Below are 20,001 nucleotides of genomic sequence, written 5' to 3'. Positions count from 1 at the left end.
ATATACTGATATTGTAAACTGCTCAGAGAATGCTGTAAAGCATTATGGAGCAGTACATAAATCTAAGTGTTATTGCTATTGCTGTACACAATTACAGTTTTGATCACATCTTCCTGATTTATGAACTACACAAAATTAATCCATAGTATAATGTTTTTTTTACAGAAAACTTTCTTACTTGAAATTTACTTTAGAAATTTTATAATTAAAATTATAATTATAAAATCATAATTAAAATTACTTAGCTGCAAATTGGACTTAATTTTAGACTCAGTTATTCTGATGTCATATCCAATACATATTTTGTAAATTATATTATGTAATCTAGGGTGTATGTGTAGTTGGTATCTCCTAAAAGTATGAGTAGTTGTTTGCATAAATATGGCTGCTAAACATGTAAATCTACTTGTAAAAAAATCACATTGGTTGTAAAATATGTATAGTGACAGTTGCAGAAAGAATAGAGCTATACTAGCCCAGGGAACACTATGAACCTCCTCGGCAGTGGTGGGATTCAAATACCATAACAATCAGTTCTCTGCATAGATGCCACTTTCTGGAGGACCATTGTGAGCCGGGGAGGCCTTCCCGGCTCAGAACAGCCCACTGGAAGTGGTGTCCATGCACTTCCAGTGGTCCATTCTGGGCCTTGCAAAAAAAAGGGCTAGGGCATCAGCTGGTTCGCCAAAGTCAACAAAAAATTAGCTACCAGTTCTATCAAACCAGTGCGAACCGGCTGAATCCCACCACTGCTCCCCAGTAACAATGCGTTTCATACATGCAATATGAGTATATATGACATCTTATGTGAACAATGATTCTAAATTATATAGCTGTTCACAGTGGGATCCAATTAGGAAAAGTTATCAGTTTCTTTCCTCAAAATGCATTTATCTAAACTTTTGTTCTTTTATGACTATAAGTATTAAAATAATTCATCCATTTCTTACTAGTAAGTGAACTGAAAAATAAATTATAATAATCTTTAATAATTTAACTTATTCTCTTATTATAATTATTTTTCCCCAATGTCCTTAACAGAAGTCATTAGTAAGCCTTATATAATTCAACTGCACATTGCAGGGACTATATCTGATTAATGTAAGTTGATATATCTGTAGAAGGATGGTATGATTAAACTGCAATAATGCACTCTTGCAGGCATTAATTAATGTGGTAAAGAAATATGATTCAACTGAAAATTGCAGCTTAATTTTCAATAAGATCATACCTCTCTACTTAGAAACCATTTCTTCACACATCGGTTGTAACTGATCATTTAAATAGATGATGTTACAGCGAGTAACCAAGTGAAACAATATTATTTTCTTCTCCACAGATTGATTTTGCAAATGTTTTGGAGAGAGAGAGAGCAACAGGTGTGTGAAAACATGTTTTTCATGCCATGCAGAAGAAAAGCCCTGAGAATTCTATGTTAGCACAGAAGGCATAAGATAATGGACACTTTCTGTTGAGATACAACAGTACTCTTCAAATATTATATTTAAATATTTAGAAATGATCTTGGCTTACCAAATATGGAATTACTGTTCTGACTTGTGGATAATTATTTTAAAAGGGCATACAATGTTAGTGGATAGTATTCATTTTCAGGGCTTGGCCACAGGTTGCTGTTAACAAGTATATGCATTATTGCAATAATATGGATTCTATAGTGGTTTCCTAAAACATGTAATGAGGGTAAAATGAATCAAAAAGAATGAAATGAACTGGAATAATTTAACAAGTTTATGTATGGATGCAGGTCACTTTCACAGAGTAGACTATAAGAGAAAGCAGGGTAAGTATACTAATTCACTCCACTTTCTGCCTGGAATAAAATCTACTGCAAAAGATAACCTTGGATCCCTGTAGTCTTTGAGTCATTCTTATTATCTGAATTTCAACCATTTTTCTGTAGCAGCAAGACTAATGAGGATTAACAGAGACCATATCCTGGTCCTTTTGGAAAAGCTACAGATTCAAAACACATTACTTGCAATGATTTATTTTTCTGAAAAGTAAAACAACAGCTGGGTCTTCAAGAACTGTCTGAAAATACTGTAGGATAGGTCTCTATAAATTTTCATCATGCTCTTTAGAAATATAAATATATGTACATATATATATGTATATATGCATAGGCACAGTTTACTTGTGACTTGACATAAACAAAAATCTGGAATATTTGTTAAACAATTGCATAGGTATTTTTGCTACAGCAGAAATAGTTGCAAAATATTTACTATATTTTTCTTCCACAAGGTGAATATTTGCTTAAGGAGCTAACTGGAACTTGCATCAAGATATGGTTGCCTAAAAGAAACACGATTTTTCTCTGTGAAATCTTTTGAGTCCACATGACTACCAAGTCACAAGTATAAAACCATGCATAAAACAAATAGGTCTTGGGAATGCCTCCATTCTGGTCAAGGATATAAATTCATGTACTTTAAAGATGATTGAGAAACCTACTGGAAGCATGATCAACCCAAGGCCGCCACCACTGCTTTTTTTTGCCCTTGGTTTTTTCTTTGTCTGCTTCTCCTAAAATGAAATATGTCCAAGCATTAATTTTACAAAGTGAAAAACATATTACGCCTTATATTTTTTTCCATTTTTTGCAATCTGTGTAAGAGCAGACCCAATTCAAATACTTTCAAGAGACAAAACACAAAAAGCATTTGCTTACTATTATTATAGTTACTCTATTCATAGAACCTGGCTAATCTGATATAGAGATAAAATAGAATTTGACTTCAAATTTCTCTATATTTAAGGAATTGTTAAAAATGCTTATTTATTATAAATTAAAACTAAGCTGCAGCAAATTAAAATCCATTATATAAAAACTAAAACAACTGAAACCCAAAGTATTTATTTGCATTCATAAAACACATTTCTTGACTCAATTTTTGTTTCAAATAAAAAAAAATCTGTTAAGATAAAAAATGTGTTTGCTATTCTGAAATTGTTTAGGTATCATACAGAAAACCAGTTCAAATTCCAATATGAACTGTGCTCTACATATCAACCCTTAAAAGGTCTGAAAGTTTGTTATATTCTACAATTTTATGTTATATTTTAGCATTCCAGCCCCAACCCATTCTTCAGAGAAAGGGACAACATATTTTTGTAGATAACCAAATATTATTCTTCCACTGCAGTGAGAAGGAAGGGTAAGAAAGGGATATTATAGGAAGAAGGTAGGATTTATACCCAAATAAATATGCAGAGGAGCAGATTGTGAATCCCCCCAAACAAATGTCTGGATGAGGTATTATACTTTCCTATATATATTCATGTTAATAATACTAAGGTCCAAACAATAAATACCAACGTCAGATATAGTGAAGGAATAGTACCATCATCATCATCTTCTTCTTCTTCAGGAATCTTTTGAATTGCTTGCTCATCTGAGGCTTCTTGACTTAAGCTCATCACCCTTTCTTTACCCTTTTTATACTTCTGTTGTCTGGCTTTGATATGATCCATCCTGTCAAAAGAGAATTTGCACTCTCGGAATTAAATCATTATCTTTGTGGACCTAAAGAGGACAAAATTTTAAAAGTATTATATGATATTCTTAATATATTATCAAATGACATTACTTGCTTATATCAGAATAAACCTTTGCATAGAAAAAAATTACACAATGTTGTATATAACACTAAATGAAAATGCCTGATTTTTTCTAAATTATAAATTGCAGAAGAACTGTAATATCTCCACTTATGTTTCAATCATCTTTTTTTGGGGGGGGGTATACAAGAATCTCAGTACTCATAGGTATGTGAGCTGATATAAAACTTACATTCAGCATTGTACAGTAAATTGTCTTTTAAAGTATGGCTTAACCAAGTTACAGATGTTTGAGCTGAACTAATATGTACATTATATAGGGTTGTAATCACCACTAGATGTTTTGGGGGTTCCTATCTTACTTATATCAGAATAAACGTTTGCATAGAAAAAAATTACACAATGTTGTATATAACACTAAATGAGAATGCCTGATTTTTTTCTAAATTATAAATTGCAGAACTGTAATATCTCCACTTATGTTTCAATCATCTTTTTTTGGGGGGGGGCGGTGTACAACAGAATCTCAGTACTCATAGGTATGTGAGCTGATATAAAACTTGCATTCAGCATTGTACAGTAAATTGTCTTTTAAAGTATGGCTTAACTAAGTTACAGATGTTTGAGCTGAACTAATATGTACATTATATAGGGTTGTAATCACCACTAGATGTTTTGGGGGTTCCTATCTTACTTGACTTTCATTTGTCATTAGTTATGTCTTATTTGATGGAACTATAATATTCATGAGCTGCTCTCAAAATTCCCAAGGTTCTCACTGCCTTCTATAGCAACAATGATAAGTTAATGATTAAATACTTTTGTTCAGATTAATGTGGTGGTGTTATGTACCAGCATCCAGAAAAGAATTTTTAAGGGAAAAGAAAAGCATACTGTCTCTTCAATTGATCCATTGATTTTTTCTCTTCCTCAAGTCTTGCTTTTACAGCTTTCACAATTGTGGCCTGGAAAAGTTCAGCACCTCTGAAAAATAAATACATATTATTATTATTATTGTTGTTGTTGTTGCTGTTGTTGTTGTTGTTATAGATAAAAACAATGCAACACAAACACATAGGATGACAGTCACAATTGTAGTTTTGCCACCAAGATGGAAATTGATTCAACAGATTTGTTGAAACAGTGAGAATAAGGAAAATATTCTGAAATGTATTCATAAGGTTGACTTTCCTAATATATGAATTTTCAAATCTGTGATAAAAGCTTCCCTTGATTAATTTATACAAATTATATATTTCATTTCACATTTATAGTTTGTAAAATATTTAATCAAAACACATGTCTCCATGGATCTATACATTTATTAAAATACAATGCTTCACTTTACCTGGATGCCAGAATCTGTGAAGCTTTAATATCAGCAATAACATGAAGGAAGTAGTAACTCATGAAAACTCTTCTTTGGAGCAACAGAAAAGCAAAGCAAATGCTGTCCCAGATTATTCCTGCCTCTCCGCTTGGCAATTTACACTCTGGATCATCCAAAGCTGACAAAAACAAACATCAAGGATAAGTATCAAAATATTACAAGATTTCTTCGGATCTGACCAAAGAGAACAAAAAGGTTTAGGAACTTTCAATCCATGTCTGCAACATCACACGGTAGGGCAGGAGAAGAATTATCTATTTGTGACTCTACTTGTACGGTATGTACATTTTTCCTGTGTCCCAACTCAAATTCTAATCTGGGAAACAACTGGAAGATAAATGGAGAAGACCATCTCCTTTAGTGGAACATCTCAGAGGGCCAAGAATTGAAGATGTCACAATGGGAAGGTCCTTATTTCTCTTCTTCTATATTGTTGTAGTCTTTATGCTAAACAACTCACTTATATACAGGTTCCTCATTCTATACCAAAGTGACATGAATCACAACAGGGTTATAACACAAGAAGCCTTCCTGTGATAGTTAAAAGCCAAAAAGCTAACTATAATAACCGCAAGAACATACACTCTGAAATTAATCAGCAGTTTTTAAATAGGAAAGACATGCAAAATAAGAAAAAAAATTGAAAATGCAGAATAGTATTTGTAGTAATTAGGTCCAAAGTCTATATAAATAACAAAATACAATCTGCAAATAAAAACAAACTGATGACACTATCAGATACAATATCTGGTTAGAGTGTGCTTCATATATGCTATTACTTCAAAATTTATTAAAAAAATCCCTCTGCCTGTCTTGGATAAAATATATAAAAATGGTGCTAAATTCTCAGAGAAAAATGTTTTTCCACCCAGTATTTATTTACCAATCTGAATTTATTTTTTATTATTTGTTATAAAAATAACAAAATAATTTTCAATTTCAGAAAGAGAAACAAGTATGCTTATTGTTTTTTAAATGATGGGTATCTGAAAGACTTTCATGGAATTTTGAAAAGAATTAGACAAAGAACTTTATAGGCCTATACTTACGAATGTCATAACCTTTAACTGTACAAGCCAGACTGAATGCTTGAATCACCCAACAGCTATTGTTGATCAATGACTTGATGTAGCCGCATGCTCCTATCTGGAATTAAATAGAAATTGATATGACAAAAGAAATTAAAATAAAAGCCTGTCAATACTACAATACTACAGTTATACAAGGTATAACTGTTTACACAAAAATGCAAAAAAGAAAAATTGAATTTTTCTTTTCTTTAATGTTTGTAACTAAACTGTATATACTAAGTGCAGTAATTTCTTCTATAATTTTTAACTAGACAAGCAAATAAATAAATATTGTAATAAAATAAAAGCTTGTTAATACTACTAGATACAACTGTTTACACAAAGATAAAAAAGAGAAACTGAATTATTCTTTTCTTCGGTGTTTGTTACTCTTCAACTGAATATGCTCAATGCAGTACTTTTTAAATAGTGTTATTCTCTTTTGACTTCTTTCATGTCATAAATACCATGAAACAAGAATTGCTTTGTAAATAATCCAGTATCAATACTGCAAAATTCCCCTTATTTTTTATTTCAATTTGTGACCATATCAGATACAAAGAAGGCCATCAACTCTATGGTAGATATCTCAGAACAAAGAGGGAACTTGCAGCTAAAGCTGCAATGATAAACATTAATTAATGTTTCTGTTTAGAGCTCCAAGCAATCTGGAACAAGTAATACTGAATGGAGCTTGAAGAAGCCTCAAAGGCAAGGAAAGAATGGAAATAAATATTTTCAATATTCAGCCACCTATCCTCAGTACTGTATATCAGTGTTTCTTGACCTTGGAAACTTTACAATGTGTGTATATCAACTCCCAAAATAGGAATTAATGTTCGTATATCTTAAAGTTGCTAAGGTTGAAAAACACTGTTATTTGATGTCAAGAGTTGAATGGTTTCTAGAGAGCAAGAAAAAGATGAATTAGAGTGGTGGGACTCTTTGCACTATTAAAATAAGTAAAATAACAACTATAATTTATTCTCAGAAACATTTAATAATCATTTCAAAAAAAGGAAGATACTTACCGATAATATATTTTTCATTGTAATCACAAAGACATTATAAGCAATCAGCCAGTCCCAATATCGAAGGATGCTCCTGATTGGCTTTAGTAACAGATCTCCTCCAAAAAGTAGAAAATAAAAACAGGCTACCAAGTAACCCATACAAAATATACTGATCCGAGTCGTTCCCGTTATAAAGATGATAGTGAGAACAAACCAGAAGAGATAACTGAACACAACCACTTTACTCATGTCTAGATAAGATCTGTTACAAAACAAAGTAGGAATGAGAGTTATCAAATTTATGTTCAGGTCATATACATTTTAATGTACAATAAAATGATTTTTCTTAACAAGTATTCAGCATATGATACATATTGATGATTATGGGTTTACAAGAAAATATTATCCCTTACACAGGGTTTTTTTCAAACTCTGAGATGCAGAGAGCTCCTAAATGGTAAACGAATGTACAACAGATTCCACTATTACTGATGAATTAAAAAAACTAATTATTGCATTGAGGTTATATTTGGCAAGAATACACACACACACACACAGACACAGACACACACACACACACACACCACTGGAATTCAAGCACCACAGTGCTTCTCAAATTTTGTGACACAGCAATTGTTTGCTATCAGTTTGCTCAGGGAAAATAAGGAATAAAATTCAGAACATTTGACACAATACCCACTTTCCCTCTGCATGTTTGATGAGGTTATGTTTTAATTGCAACATGCAAGTTGCTTACTTTTGAGAGGAAAATGACTCGGAGCATTCATACTTTATGCTAAAATAACAAATTTAAATTTTTTATATTTTTATAATTATTGTTTTGATAGCATTGTTTTCAACTGTTCACTTTTTTATTTGTTTCATTCATAATCTTTGGGTAATTTTATTTATGGTAAATTTAAAGGAATTTATCAAAACATTGGTGTGTAAATTCTAGAATTTGTAATAGAGAAATGGAAAGGTTGCACTATCTTTTTGAGGTGGCCAATGATTTCCTTCCTTCTTTCAATGAAAAAGCAATGATTCTTTGAAAGTATAGAAGAAAGGTGAATTTTTTTCACTTCTATAAACTTTTATTTTGGAGCCAAAAAGTAAAATAGTAACATTTATAATAATGTAATTTATCACCAAACCGATAAATTCAGAGACCTGACTACAGGAAATTGAGCTCTTGCAATTTCTTTTGATTTGGGACTATCCAATGTACTTAAGAACATAGCATGTAATCAATGCTACATAAATTTATTATGCAACAAGACTTCCTCTATCTTTATCTCTGCCAGAAATCTGCTCCTAACTACCATAAACCCTTGGAGTAAGTATTAAAGATAAAGAGCTGAAGAGAAAAAGAGAATTTATTCTGTTACAGGTGCTTCTTCTACTTGCAGGACAATCAGATAGAAATTATGTAACATCTTATACTTCCTTTTATTGATCAATTTTATATGTTACATAATTTCTATCTGATTGTCCTACAATTTTATATATTCTTATATAAAGAACAAAATTCTGTTATTTGATAATCTTATCCCATCTTAGAAAATAGCAACACGAGACAACATGTGTGAAGGACAACTGCAGTAAAGTTGCAGAAATTCAATTCTGAACCTTACCAATTCAAAGCTCACAAAGAGGATCTGATTTCTGGGAAGAAGTAATAAAAGCCTATCTCAATAGTCATTATCCAGATCTTACCGGCAATGAATAAAATCAGGAACAGGATTGTGTTGACTAAATGAAGCTGCTTCAAGGTTCATGCAGATTTCTACATTGTCTCCAGCCATGATGCGTACCGCAGCCTTATTCTCATCTTCAAATGTCTGCCTTTGTAAGGATGCACATAGCAGTAACATGAAATCATCTGATGGAAGAAGACGTTGAATTGAATATAGATGTGGTGGACATCTCACATGTTTTTCATATAAAGAGGAAGACTAAGGGCCCAGTATGACCCTAGCATCAGAATGGAGGCAGAACCAAATTGCTCCTTGTGACCTCTAATCTTAATCCACAAACTGAACTAGGAATATCCATGTTGTGATACACAAAGAGCAAAGAGGTAAATGAGCAGCAATATTCAGAAAATAATTTTCTCTGGAAGAATGGCTTACTTAAAAATAGGTTGCTACTCCTCAGTAGCTTAGTTTCTACAGTTAAGTCCAAGGTTTGAGCCAAATTTAGAAGGCTGTGAGGCTACAAAGCAGAAATATTTCCACTTTACATTTTCCTGGCTCTGATGATCCTTTGCTACTTTATCTTTTGAATTTTGACTATTCATTCAAAACTTTTGATGTCTTCAATGCTGGACTGTACTGTGACTGCACTTTTGTCTAACAATTTACTGTATCATGAAAATTTGTAGGAATATCAGTCTTGGACTGTTTGACTACTGTGTTAACTGAGAATGAATTATATTCTGTGACAACTGTTTTCAAATCTAAATTGGCATATACAAATTAATATTCTTACCTTAAACTAAAATAATACAGGAATTGGATGGCAAAGCAGATAGCAAAAGGAAAAGTGTTAAACTAGAGAGATCAGCCTAATGCCTTCCAAACTGCTAGTATTGCATCACACAATTTTCACTCAGTATAACCACTGATAAGGGATGATGACAACTGTACTTGAAAACACCAGCTGCCTGCAATTAGTGCAGGTTCGCATCCCACCAGGCTCAAGGTTGACTCAGCCTTCCATCCTTCCGAGGTAGGTAAAATGAGGACCCAGATTGTTGGGGGCAATAAGCTGACTTTGTAATAATGCCGCTTGGGGTGTGTGTGAAAGCCCTAATAAGCAGGCATATACATAGAGTGAAGGCTACTGCTAAGCACATTTGATTTGTGCTTAGATTGTAAGCCACCCTGAGTCTTCGGAGAAGGGCGGGATATAAATGGGATTTAAAAAAAAAACTTCTAGAGAACACCACTTAGCCTATTCCTGATAAAAAGGATGTGTATTGTTTCCCCATTTTAAGTTTTTAATTCAGGTTCCATATAGGTGTTGTTAAATAGCTGTAATCTTTTCTTCTTTATTGCAATGATGAGAAGCAAGCAGTGCTGTTTTTTTTAAGAATATAACTTTTTGCTGATGTTGGGTTTTAGGTCTTACATGTATATAGGTAAAGCTAAAAATTACAATCTAGCAATAGTATCTTCGTATCTGTTGCATGTCTAGAAATGTACTTTAGAAATGTATTACAATATCCTCTGGGAGTGAAATAAATGATAAGTTTGTTTAAGGGATGAAAATTACTTACACACCAGAAAGACTGGATTTGGTCTAACAATAAAATCTGGAAAGTATAACCATTTGATGATATTAGAGTTGAAATTGGCATTTGGACTTCTCCATGGGTAATCTGTAATGACAGAGGCAAGAATGCTTACAACAAGCCATTAAAAGTACTTGTTTAATTACTTCTTAGCAGGTACTAACATACGCCCAGAATTCCTCAGTCAGGCACGCTGACTTAAGAATTCTGGGAGTTGAAGTCTACAACTCATAAAAGGGCCAAGTCTGAAGACCCCTGGTTTGAGGCAAAAAGGACACTTACCCTTACAAGGTGCAGGTGGGATGCCAATACATATGAAGTACTGGAATGTAATAATGCATGACAGAAAACAGCAGTACTTTGGCCATATTTCTGCAATAGCTTTTCTTCTCCGCCGATACAAAACAGCAATTAAAGCAAAGGCATGGATCATTGCATAGAAATCCATTCGCTGACCAATTACATTTACAGACAAGAGGAAGCAACTCTGTGATAACAAAGCAAAGGTACAAAATGTATATATCATCTGGAGTGGTCCATGATAAATAGAACATTAGCTTCATCCTTTGAAACTCCATGAGACTTTATTTATCAGTTTAAAAGAAATCATATTTTTTTTTATTTTGCCTTTAGTCCACCTTATTAATACTGACTACCTTATCCCTATTGACTGGGTAAACCTTCTATTTGAAAAGTAAAGAGATATTGGAAACAATGTTAAAAGCATTTGGCGAAAATATCTTGATATATTATAAAAACATTTGCAAAACCAAGATTACAATATCCTAAGCCTCACCCAAGAACCTCCAAGATGGTTTTCTAGCTTTCCCTGCAGCTGTGAAATTCTCTCCTTAGGGAGAATGCTAGTATCTACTGAAACATTTCAAAGTTTCTTTTTTTTTTTAGGTTGATTGTGGGTGAGAGTATGTTTTAATATATATTATACATTTAACTTATTGCCAGATTTTTCACTTGGTGACTGAATGCCAGTCCCAATTGTGATCACTAAATAACGGCTATCAGTCTTGCTTTAACCATACTGGTATAAATTTACCTCCAGACCAAATTTGTAGAAGAAGTAGTTTATAAAATACTTAAGACAATTGACTATGCCATCATCCAAATGTAATCTGGTAATATCATGAAAAATAGTTTTGGTTTCTGGGGCAGTGAGATTATTATGACATCGGTAGTATTCTTGGTGTCGGTAAACAGTAACTTCAAAGGCCAGAATTGCCAGCATCAGCAAGTTATTCTGTAAGAGAACAAAACTGTGTAAATATTTTGGATCCAAGAATAGCCTTGATTCTACTACTTACAGCAGAACTCATAAACTATTTACACTCAATGTACACTTTGACATAATAGTAGTTAAGTGATTTTCTAATGTGTTTATATTAATTATAAAGATAATGGGTTTAAAATGTATACAATTGCTACATCTAGGTCTTCGTTTATTAAACATTTTCCCAACCTTAGGACTTTTCCATATAAAGCTGAAAAGCTGATTTGTTTTCCTATGCTACTAGTTGAGCACTGTAGGAACAAAATGTTAATTGATAACACATTTATTGTAAAAATGCCTAATCCCATTTGTGGTTATATATGGGTTATTTTACAGCATATGAACATCTGTAAGACACCCAAAGCCACAAATAGGGGAGTGGATCACAATCAGACAAGCAAATAAACTTTTGCAGCACAATTGTTCTGACAGATGATGAGGCAGAAGAAAATAGCCTGTGGTGGAAGCTGTGTGGCTCTAAGGGTGACCTAACGTTATGATAAAGTTTTCCAGAATGATGTAGTGAGATTTTCATGAAAAAAAACATGATTGCCCATTCATCTCTATCTCTGGCTTAGTTCTGACACAGAAATAACAAAATATAACAAAAGATGCAACTGTTTTTTTTAAAAAAAAAATCCTTTACGAATAATGCATATGTTATCTTATTAATAATTGGAAAGACAAATAAATTATTCATATAAACTAATTCTAAAAATTAGTGTATTACAATTTAAATTTAATTACTGTTTATCAGTTTTGCTGTTTATTAACAATAGATGAAATTACAGTTAATTCTAAGTATATTATTTCCTTAAACATGCTGTGCAAATACATTTTAAAAAGCAGTTATTTTGCTATAAGAACTGAAAATTAAGGGAGGGATGGAGATGCTTAAAATAGACCACCACTTTTTCATTTCATGAACCAGGCTATCAGGGCTGTAATGAACTACACTTCATTTTTGTAATTTCCTTTTTCATCCCATGCCTTCATAATCTTTGAGGAAGGATTCCAAAGAGAACAGCTCTACTTCTAAGGATTATACAATACTGAGCTCTCATTTCACCTCGACTAAAAGAATGCAAGAACTGAATATGTTGAATAGAGAACAATTATAATTACCCTCAAGTACACAAGCAGTGGATAGGACTTTCTTAATCCAACCCACTCAGCTGGATCAATGGGTTTTTTGTAGAGAAGTGATTCATTCAGGCTTTCCTGATATTCAGTAGTATTAGGCTAAAATAATAAAAACAAAGTTAGTTCTGATTTCTTTAGAGAGTCTGTGTCATAATAAAGCTAGTATTGTATCTATAGCTAAATAATTCAGTTGTTTCTCATTAACAAAGTGCTTGATAAATTCCCTTTCAGGGACCTACTATTAAGAATAAAGATTTTAAAAAATTCTTGCTATGAAAAAAATATAAAACTGTACCAGCTTTGTCATTTTTTATCCCACACAAAATACCTCAAACCTCACATCCTGCTTAAATGGAAGGAATCTTGCAGCACAAGTTGACAATCTAAGAAGGATAGGATGAAGACCTAATCCAGTGGTAGGCAACCTTGGCTCTTTTATGACTCGTGGACTTCAACTTCCAGAATTCCTGAGCCAGTTGCTGGCTCAGGAATTCTGGAAGTTGAAGTCCACGAGTCATAAAAGAGCCAAGGTTGCCTACAACTGACCTAATCAAATTAAGAAGGCAAAATTATGGGAGAGAACTGAAGATAGTGGGCACATTCGACATTAATAGACTTAATGTAAGGTGTTTTCTGAAGGAGACCAAGCAGCAGAGAATTCCTCTCTATTCTGGTGCAAGGCAGATCCAAAAAGAAAAATAAATTTGAGATCCCTTTCTTAAAAAAAAAATACCCTACCAGCTATTTACTTATTTAAAAAAAAACATAAAGTAACTAACGTCTCAACATGGTTAGGAAAAAAAAAGATGTATACTACAGAATAATATCCTGATTTTGGAGATAAGTGCTAGGATAATTTCTGAGTCATTTTGCCATCTCTCTAATTCATAAGTCCCTCCAGTTTAAAAAAAAATTAGTTAAAGCATCTATAATTAATTAAACAAACTAAATGAAATATACCATTGGACAACTGATAGAAAATGATGCAACGTTAATAGATTCAAGCTGGTAGAACATTTTACAGATAATAATCACACAGGTCCAAACTGTGCAGACACCGGATGCCAATGGGCGGAACTGAGAATATGGCAGAGCAAAAGCCCAGGCAATCACAAACACATAGTTAATGAGAGAAACCTACAAGGACAAAACAGAAAAGATAACATATAGATTTAATGACAAATTGGAGAATTCTTTACTATACTACCTCACATACAGTATTTATTTATTACTGAAAATAATGGAAAACATGGAAAGATTAATTTCCTTGGCTTCATTTGGAATTAAACTCAACCAAGTGGAAAGAAAGATGTGGGGTACACTAAAACAATTCAATGAATGGACTATTACTAAACAAAACTTTGTCTTCAACGTGCAACCAAATCTTCAAACTATACAGTACACATTTTATAATGGATACCATTCACATTTTGAGATCTGATACAATTTACAAGGGCTCCTCTTATGGACAAGCATTATATCTGCAACGCTCTCTACATGGGGCTGCCCTTGAGGACCACCCGGAAGCTCCAACTGGTACAGAATGCAGCCGCGAGAGTTGTGTTGGGAGTCTCCCGATACTCCCATGTTACACCTCTGCTCCGTGAGCTGCATTGGTTACCGGTTGCCTTCCGGGTGAGATTCAAGGTATTAGTAATGGTATTCAAAGCCCTCCATGGCAAGGGGCCGGAGTACCTGAGGGAACACCTGCTGCCGGCATCGACTTCCCTCCGCCCTGTGCGTTCCCACAGAGAGGGCCTCCTCAGGGTGCCACCAGTCAGAGAATGTCGACTGGTGGCCCCCAGGGGGAGATCCTTCTCTGTGGGCGCCCCGGAGCTATGGAATCAGCTCCCGGTTGAGCTCCGGACGGCGCCCGACCTTCGCTCCTTTTGCCGCGAGCTAAAAACACACTTTTTTGAGCAAGCTGGCCTGGCCTGATGGGGGGATCGGGGGCTATTTATTAGGTTTTAAATATCTATTTTAGTATGTGGGCATTTATTTAATTTAGTTTTAACTTTTGTAATTTGTATTTTTATTCTTGCCCTGTTCACCGCCCTGAGTCCTGCGGGAGAAGGGCGGTATAGAAATATTATTAAAATAAATAAAAAAAAATAAATATCTTACACATTTGGTAGCCAGGAAGGATTCAAGTTTAAAAACGAAATGCATAAATTATAATAAAAACAAGTTCATTTGTTTTAAAATTCAAACTCAAAATATATCGTTAAACTATGGAAGCCTAAGCGAATTCATTGTCAGTTACACATTTTTCAAGGGTACTCCTTTATGCTGGCAGCTTTAAATTAGCTGGAAACGTCAATCCCACATGAGTCACGCAAAACCTCAGATTCATATATTCAAGGAGATAAAAGTAATTTGTATTCTACTGTAATGCTGATACTGCAAGAGAAAGTGGGTTATCCATTATATACTTGCCTCTTTTACTGTTACCCATATAATATATGATGACACAATTTTGATTATGTGTAGTTCCAAAAGCCACCATACAAAAACCTGAAGCTTATGAAAGCATTCCAGGAACTTCAGGAAAAGTACAGTTAGACGGTCAATTACCAAATGCCATTTGTTCCTTAAATCTAAAAGACAAATAAAATGTAGTAAAACACTTTTCCACTGCTGTGAAAAAAAAGTTGTTATTTTCAGCCTAGAAATACACTTTTTAATACATACATATAAAATGTTATACACATATACACATGTGTCTTTAAAGTAAAAAAAGTATTAGATTAAGCTTATTTTAGAATTTTATTTTTTATGCTTAACCAATTAAATAACACAATATTTATCTTAAAGTAAAAGTTTAAAAAATTTTAAAAAACTAAAACACAAGCTAATATACCAAATCTATCTTATGTCTTTGGAGATTCTCAATCATTCAGGTCATGATTGTCTCAAAGGTTCTTTTCTAAAAGGCAATTGGAATTTCTTGGTTTTTTTTGTTGAAAATATTTCATTTTCCATCCAAAAAGCTTCTTCAGTTCTAACTGAAAGGTAGGAACTGGAAGGATTTATATTCTTTGCAGTCATCTAGTCGTTGAAACATTTTCAAGGAAAAAAACCCCAAGAAAGTCCAGTTGCCTTTTGGAAAAGCACTTTGGGGACAAACCTATCTTATATCTTGCTGCGGCGTCTCAGGGGATTGGGAGTGGGAGGCACGGTCTTACAGTGGTTCTCCTCCTATCTCCAGGGACGTTCGCAGTCGGTGTTGGCAGGAGGGCAGAGGTCGACCGCAAGGTCTCTCGTTTGTGGAGTTCCTCAGGGGTCGGTCCTCTCGCCTCTCCTGTTCAACATCTATATGAAACCGCTGGGTGAGATCATTTGTGGTTTTGGAGTTGGGTATCATCAGTATGCGGATGATACCCAGCTTTTCCTTTCGACCCCAAACCACCCCAGTGATGCCCTCAACGTGATGTCCTGCTGCCTGGAGGCGGTTCGGGTCTGGATGGGGAGGAACAGACTTCAACTCAACCCCGACAAGACTGAGTGGCTTTGCATACCTTCATCCCGGGTTTATTCGAATATTCCACCTCTTGCTATGGGGGGTGAACTATTACCCCCCGTAGATAGGGCTCGCAACTTGGGAGTCCTCCTAGACTCACGGCTCACCTTGGAAGACCACATAGGAGCTGTGACTAGGGGGGCTTTTGCCCAGGTTCGCCTGGTGCGCCAGTTGCGGCCCTATCTAAGCCAGGATGATCTATGCACGGTCACTCACGCGCTCGTGATCTCTCGACTAGACTACTGCAACGCTCTCTACCTGGGGCTGCCCTTGAGGACCACCCGGAAGCTCCAACTGGTACAGAATGCAGCTGCGAGAGTTGTGTTGGGAGTCTCCCGATACTCCCACATTACACCTCTGCTCCGTGAGCTGCATTGGTTACCAGTTGCCTTCCGGGTGAGATTCAAGGTACTAGTAATGGTGTTCAAAGCCCTACATGGCAGGGGTCCGGAGTACCTTAGGGAACACCTGCTGCCGGCATCAACTTCCCTCCGCCCTGTGCGTTCCCACAGAGAGGGCCTCCTCAGGGTGCCACCGGTCAGAGAATGTCGACTGGTGGCCCCCAGGGGGAGATCCTTCTCTGTGGGCGCCCCGGAGCTATGGAATCAGCTACCGGTTGAGCTCCGGACGGCGCCCGATCTTCGCTCCTTTCGCCGCGAGCTAAAAACATACTTTTTTGAGCAAGCTGGCCTGGCCTGATGAGGGGATTGGGGGGGGTTGTTATTGTCATTTTATTGGGGTTTTATGATGTATTTTTAGTATATGGGCATGTATTTAATCATTTTTTTTAACTTTTGTAACCCTGTATTTTTATTCTTGCCCTGTTCACCGCCCTGAGTCCTTCAGGAGAAGGGCGGTATAGAAATATTATTAAATTAAATTAAATTAAATTAAATTAAATTAAATTAAATTAAATTAAATTAAATTAAATTAAATTAAAATTAAATATTTTGTATATGAAATAGAAATTATAAAATAACCTATATTTACTAATGAATTTACTACTATAGTATTAACAGTACAAAATATTATGGTAAGGTGTCAGAAAATCTCTGCCATAGTGACAAATATTCTTTGATTAGTAAAAACAGATACACTTTTTATTTTTGTTTGACATTATATGTGATCATGATTCAAATGAAACCAGGCCACTTCTATCATCAAACACATTTATTCCCTACAAAATGAAGAACTAATCAATGCAACATCTCTCCCTCTCCCTCTCCTTCTCTTCTCTCTCTTATACACATAACTCCCAAATAAGCAAACCACTTCTTTAATTCAGTCACTGTTAACAATGTAGTTGCACTGCATTTTATAACTTCTGTAATATTTACCACATTGTTGCACTCCAGGTCCAACATCATACAATCCCAATCCAATATGCCCTTCATTACCTGCATTAATTCATTGCTGAATATATTTTTTATATTTTTATGTACTGTATATAATTTTTATTAATTTCTTTTTAAAGAAAATTTGATAAGATATTAGATGCTGTCAGAAAAATCTACATTTATTCCAGGCTAATCATCCAAATAGTAAAATAAAATTGATCATCCATCCACAAATGTACCTGATATTTCTTCTGTCTCCGATTCATCCTCATCTTCACCTTCACCTTCTTCATCCAATTCTTCTTCCTTTTTTTCATTATCATCTACTTCATTTTCACTTTCTCTTCTTTCCACTACATTTTCTTCCTGCAACATTTTTTCTTGATCTTGCAACATCTTTTCCTCTTCCTGTTCAGTGTTGGGATTCAAATTCATCATTGTGAGATCAGGCAAGCTTTCATCTTGATGCACCAGTCTATTGGTACAGAAATGGTCATGTCAACAAACTGAACAGCTGTAATTCTGAAAACACTAAATTTTGTTATTTTGTAAATTAAAATAAACTGGAAATGCATGAATACATGAGTCACACACTGTTCAAAAAATGAAAATGCCACACGGATTGCACCACAGTAGCAATCATTTGTTATTTTGATGCTAATATTCACATCAGTAATCAGTGATACTGTCACCTAAACTTGACATTTCCCCACCAAGGGAAAAAAATGGTCAAAGTTTAAGTTGTAGAAGCATGAAATGACATGTAATAGCAAGCATTTCATGACTTCACATGGGGACTTACTCATTTTGATGGATTGGTAATTTTTTCTTGATGCTGCTCAAATAATTGAAACAGAAAGAAAAAAGGAAACGAGAAGAGGAAGATCAGAGATAAGATATGATGCTATATGACTCATTAGCATTACCCATCTGTGGCAGCTTTCAAAAACATATTGTCTTAGTCTTAACAGAATGCAATGCATTTGCTTTAGCAAAAGTAAAAAGTACAGTTCCAGAATTTTTGATTACTCTTTCTATGTATGAATATGAGAGTATGAATCCTGTCAATTTAAAGAAATCATATCCTATATATATATATATATATATTCATATTTCTAAAACTGTTGATTTTTTTTAGATTCCTTGGCATATTTTCCTAATTGAGGATAAGCGCAGAAATTCTATGAACACTTTTGGAAGAGGATAATATGTAACATGCTGTGAATTATCCTATTTTTCCAGTTACGCTTTCAAGAATTATGTAGCTAAGTTTAATATAAAATATACAAGATACAATGTACATTGCTTATATCAATGTAAAAAAACTGAAGTGATTAAAATATGTATTCTAGAATTTTGATTATTATTTTATTAAGTTACATTATTTGTTTTGTCTCCTTTGAAAACAGATAGTACAGCGCCAAGGTTACATGAAACTCAGAAAAAACATTTCACTTTTATTTACCCATGATAAGCAAAACTCTCAGGATGCAGCATTAGTTTCTCTTTGTAAAACATTGAGACTGAAGAGTGAAGCTTCAGATTCAGCACTAATATAAATCTGTTCAACATTAAATATGTTTGCCTCGACTTAAAGATTTCATTTCATGTCTACAATTACAAGACTTACTAGACAACTAAGTGCTACGAATTCTTGAAAGGACTGGACTGCATTAAAGGAATATATATGCCATTACATTATAGCGCATGCAGACTCAGGCAAATAATTGGATACTACATTAATAGATATGCAGGGATAAATTGCTGGCTATACCAAATTCTCAAAACATTTTTCAATGAAAACAGTGGTAAGGCCTGGAAGCTTATATGTAATTGATAGGAATGGAGATATTGAGTCTCAAATCAATTGTTGGCTGGCAAATATATAAACAAACAAATAACAATGGTTCTTGCCTCAAAATATTATCTAAATGAATATCCAGGAGGAATGGATACTCTACATGAATGTTTTGGTGATAAAAATGGGCCATCTGTTTTAGTTATTTAAAGATGGTATAAAACAAAAACAAAAATCAAATAATTAAGAACTAGAACAAAATCCTCAGTCACTAACATGGTTGGTTTTTCCCCTCCCACTATTGATACTGTTAAGGTTCCTGAAGGTTATACTTTGACGATGCTATTATACTGAAATAAATAAACTGATTTAATTGTAATTTCTTTCTATGTATGAAGAATCATAGCCATAAAGCGATGAGTGCAAATGTCTTATTTGAAGAGGTATCATACATAGATTAGCCCAAAATACAGTCACGTAAGTATTATTGTAAGGCTTTGATACTGATCCAATATGTCTTACATAACTACAGCTATTATTAATTCCAATCAGTGATGCTTGGAGTTTA

At 34.2% G+C, this 20,001-nt stretch overlaps 1 protein-coding gene across 1 annotated transcript in view; it reads right to left on the bottom strand.

Moving 5' to 3' along the window:
• PIEZO2 (piezo type mechanosensitive ion channel component 2) overlaps window positions 1-20,001 on the bottom strand; it is a gene marked incomplete at its 5' end in the record, with an annotated part of 234,741 nt that overhangs the window by 41,160 nt on the left and 173,580 nt on the right. Inside the window, 15 exons of the mRNA XM_081322722.1 lie at window positions 2,476-2,547; window positions 3,366-3,496; window positions 4,477-4,566; window positions 4,931-5,090; window positions 6,022-6,118; window positions 7,074-7,317; window positions 8,772-8,937; window positions 10,336-10,437; window positions 10,633-10,837; window positions 11,405-11,605; window positions 12,761-12,877; window positions 13,739-13,915; window positions 15,215-15,375; window positions 17,875-18,110; window positions 18,438-18,470. Of these exons, the coding sequence (XP_081178848.1) occupies window positions 2,476-2,547; window positions 3,366-3,496; window positions 4,477-4,566; window positions 4,931-5,090; window positions 6,022-6,118; window positions 7,074-7,317; window positions 8,772-8,937; window positions 10,336-10,437; window positions 10,633-10,837; window positions 11,405-11,605; window positions 12,761-12,877; window positions 13,739-13,915; window positions 15,215-15,375; window positions 17,875-18,110; window positions 18,438-18,470 (2,192 nt within the window). The remainder of the gene's footprint in view (window positions 1-2,475; window positions 2,548-3,365; window positions 3,497-4,476; window positions 4,567-4,930; window positions 5,091-6,021; window positions 6,119-7,073; window positions 7,318-8,771; window positions 8,938-10,335; window positions 10,438-10,632; window positions 10,838-11,404; window positions 11,606-12,760; window positions 12,878-13,738; window positions 13,916-15,214; window positions 15,376-17,874; window positions 18,111-18,437; window positions 18,471-20,001) is intronic.

This window comes from Vipera berus (genome assembly GCF_964194415.1).
Source record: "Vipera berus genome assembly, chromosome: 3".
Taxonomy (NCBI): Eukaryota; Metazoa; Chordata; class Lepidosauria; order Squamata; family Viperidae; genus Vipera; species Vipera berus.
This window is presented reverse-complemented; position numbering and strand designations above follow the sequence as displayed.